The sequence below is a fragment of the Babylonia areolata genome, chromosome 32, assembly GCF_041734735.1.
Source record: "Babylonia areolata isolate BAREFJ2019XMU chromosome 32, ASM4173473v1, whole genome shotgun sequence".
Lineage (NCBI taxonomy): Eukaryota > Metazoa > Mollusca > Gastropoda > Neogastropoda > Buccinidae > Babylonia > Babylonia areolata.
Window position 1 is genome coordinate 1,024,163 of NC_134907.1, and position 2,500 is coordinate 1,026,662.

General features: G+C 41.8%; 1 protein-coding gene across 3 annotated transcripts in view; it reads left to right on the plus strand.

Annotated features, from left to right (window-relative positions):
- Positions 1-2,500, plus strand: part of LOC143276609 (uncharacterized) — a 56,076-nt gene that overhangs the window by 13,807 nt on the left and 39,769 nt on the right. For 2 of the 3 annotated variants that reach the window (XM_076581217.1, XM_076581219.1), the window contains exon 2: positions 1,382-1,623. The exons of the other annotated variant lie outside the window; for it this stretch is intronic. In XM_076581217.1, coding sequence (XP_076437332.1) covers positions 1,578-1,623 — 46 coding nt within the window. In that variant the 5' untranslated portion in view covers positions 1,382-1,577. The remainder of the gene's footprint in view (positions 1-1,381; positions 1,624-2,500) is intronic. 3 annotated transcript variants of the gene reach the window in all.

Consider the following 2,500-nt stretch of genomic DNA (forward strand, 5'->3'; position numbering starts at 1 on the left):
ACACACACACACTAAACAGCGACAGTCTTTAGAACAACAAGACACACACAAAACAGCGACAGTCTTTAGAACAACAACACACACACAAAACAGCGACAGTCTTTAGAACAACAAGACACACACACACAAAACAGCGACAGTCTTTAGAACAACAACACACACACACAAAACAGCGACAGTCTTTAGAACAACAAGACACACACACAAAACAGCGACAGTCTTTAGAACAACAACACACACACAAAACAGCGACAGTCTTTAGAACAACAACACACACACAAAACAGCGACAGTCTTTAGAACAACAACACACACACACAAAACAGCGACAGTCTTTAGAACAACAACACACACACAAAACAGCGACAGTCTTTAGAACAACAAGACACACACACAAAACAGCGACAGTCTTTAGAACAACAAGACACACACACAAAACAGCGACAGTCTTTAGAACAACAAGACACACACACAAAACAGCGACAGTCTTTAGAACAACAACACACACACAAAACAGCGACAGTCTTTAGAACAACAACACACACACACACAAAACAGCGACAGTCTTTAGAACAACAAGACACACACACAAAACAGCGACAGTCTTTAGAACAACAAGACACACACACACAAAACAGCGACAGTCTTGGGAACAACAGAGACAGGAACAACAGAGACAGGAACAACAGAGGCAAAAGAAAACAAAGACAGGCAGGAAAAAAACAGAAGAAAGCAGGAAAACTGAAGAAACAAAGAAAGAGAAAATAAAGGAAGAAAAGATAGAACTGAGTAAAAAGAAGAAGAAAAGACACAAGAAAGGAAGGGAGAAAGAAAGAAAGGAAGGAAGGAAGGAAGGGAGGGAGAAAGAAAGGAAGGAAGGAAGGAAGGGAGGGAGAAAGAAAGGAAGGAAGGAAGGAAGGGAGGGAGAAAGAAAGGAAGGAAGGAAGGAAGGAAGGGAGGGAGAAAGAAAGAAAGGAAGGAAGAAAGGAAGGGATAAAGAAAGGAAGGAAGGAAGGAAGGGAGGGAGAAAGAAAGGAAGGAAGTAAGGAAGGAAGGGAGGGAGAAAGAAAGGAAGGAAGGAAGAAAGGAAGGGATAAAGAAAGGAAGAAAGAAAGGAAGGAAGGGAGGGAGAAAGAAAGGAAGGAAGGAAGAAAGGAAGGGATAAAGAAAGGAAGAAAGGGAGAAAGAAAGAAAGAAAGGAAGGAAGGAAGGAAGGGAGGGAGAAAGAAAGGAAGGAAGGAAGGAAGAAGGAAGAGAGAGAGAAATGAAAGAAAAGAAAGAAAAAAAAAAGGCGATAAAATCCATAATGCTGCAATGAAAAAGTGAAAAAAAAAAAAAAAAGAAAGTGTTGTTCTTCACGTGCCTGTGGTTGTCACTGGCAGGAAAGTGCAACGTGTTACGTTGTGCTGTGTGTGGAAGCCAGTTAGTCAGATCGTCACTTGTTTCAACCCCGTCAATGTGACACAGGCTGCAGGCAGCACACATGACACACATCTCTCACACTGTGGGCCAGTGAACTGTGAACGTCTGGGAATAAAGGTTCCGTTGGACGGTGAAGCGTTGAGATCCCAAGGCGACATGGCCTTTGTGAAAGCTTTGAAACAAGGTCGGAGAGGGAGGAATGGTGAGTGGGGAACAGAGAGAGGGACAGGTACAGGAACAGAGAGACAGATACAGGAACAGAGAGAGACAGATACAGGAACAGACAGGAACAGAGAGACAGATACAGGAACAGACAGGAACAGAGAGAGACAGATACAGGAACAGAGAGACAGATACAGGGACAGACAGGGACAGAGAGACAGATACAGGGACAGAGAGAGACAGATACAGGAACAGAGAGAGAGACAGATACAGGAACAGACAGGAACAGAGAGAGACAGATACAGGAACAGAGAGACAGATACAGGAACAGAGAGAGACAGATACAGGAACAGACAGGAACAGAGAGAGACAGATACAGGAACAGAGAGAGACAGATACAGGAACAGATGGAGAGAAACAGACAGACAGACAGACAGACAGACATAAATTGCCTTCATTTCTGTCCCATTTTGTTATTTGATCCACCTCTGTTTCATTTCTTTCCTTCCTTCTTTCTTTCTTTCCTTTCTGTTCTGTTCTCTCTCTTTCCTTCCTTCTTTCTTTTTGTCCTTCTTTCTTTCCTTCCTTCCTTCTTTCTTTCTTTCTTTCCTTCTTTCCTTCTTTCTTTTCTTTCTTTCTTTCCTTCCTTCTTTCTTTCTTTCCTTCTTTCCTTCTTTCTTTCTTTCTTTCCTTCTTTCTTTCTTTCCTTCTTTCTTTCCTTCCTTCTTTCTTTCCTTCCTTCTTTCTTTTCTTTCTTTCTTTCCTTCCTTCTTTCTTTCTTTCCTTCTTTCTTTCCTTCCTTCCTTCTTTCTTTCTTTCCTTCTTTCTTTCTTTCTTTCCTTCTTTCTTTTCTTCCTTCTTTCTTTCTTTCCTTCCTTCCTTCTTTCTTTCTTTCCTTCTTTCTTCTTTCTTTCTTT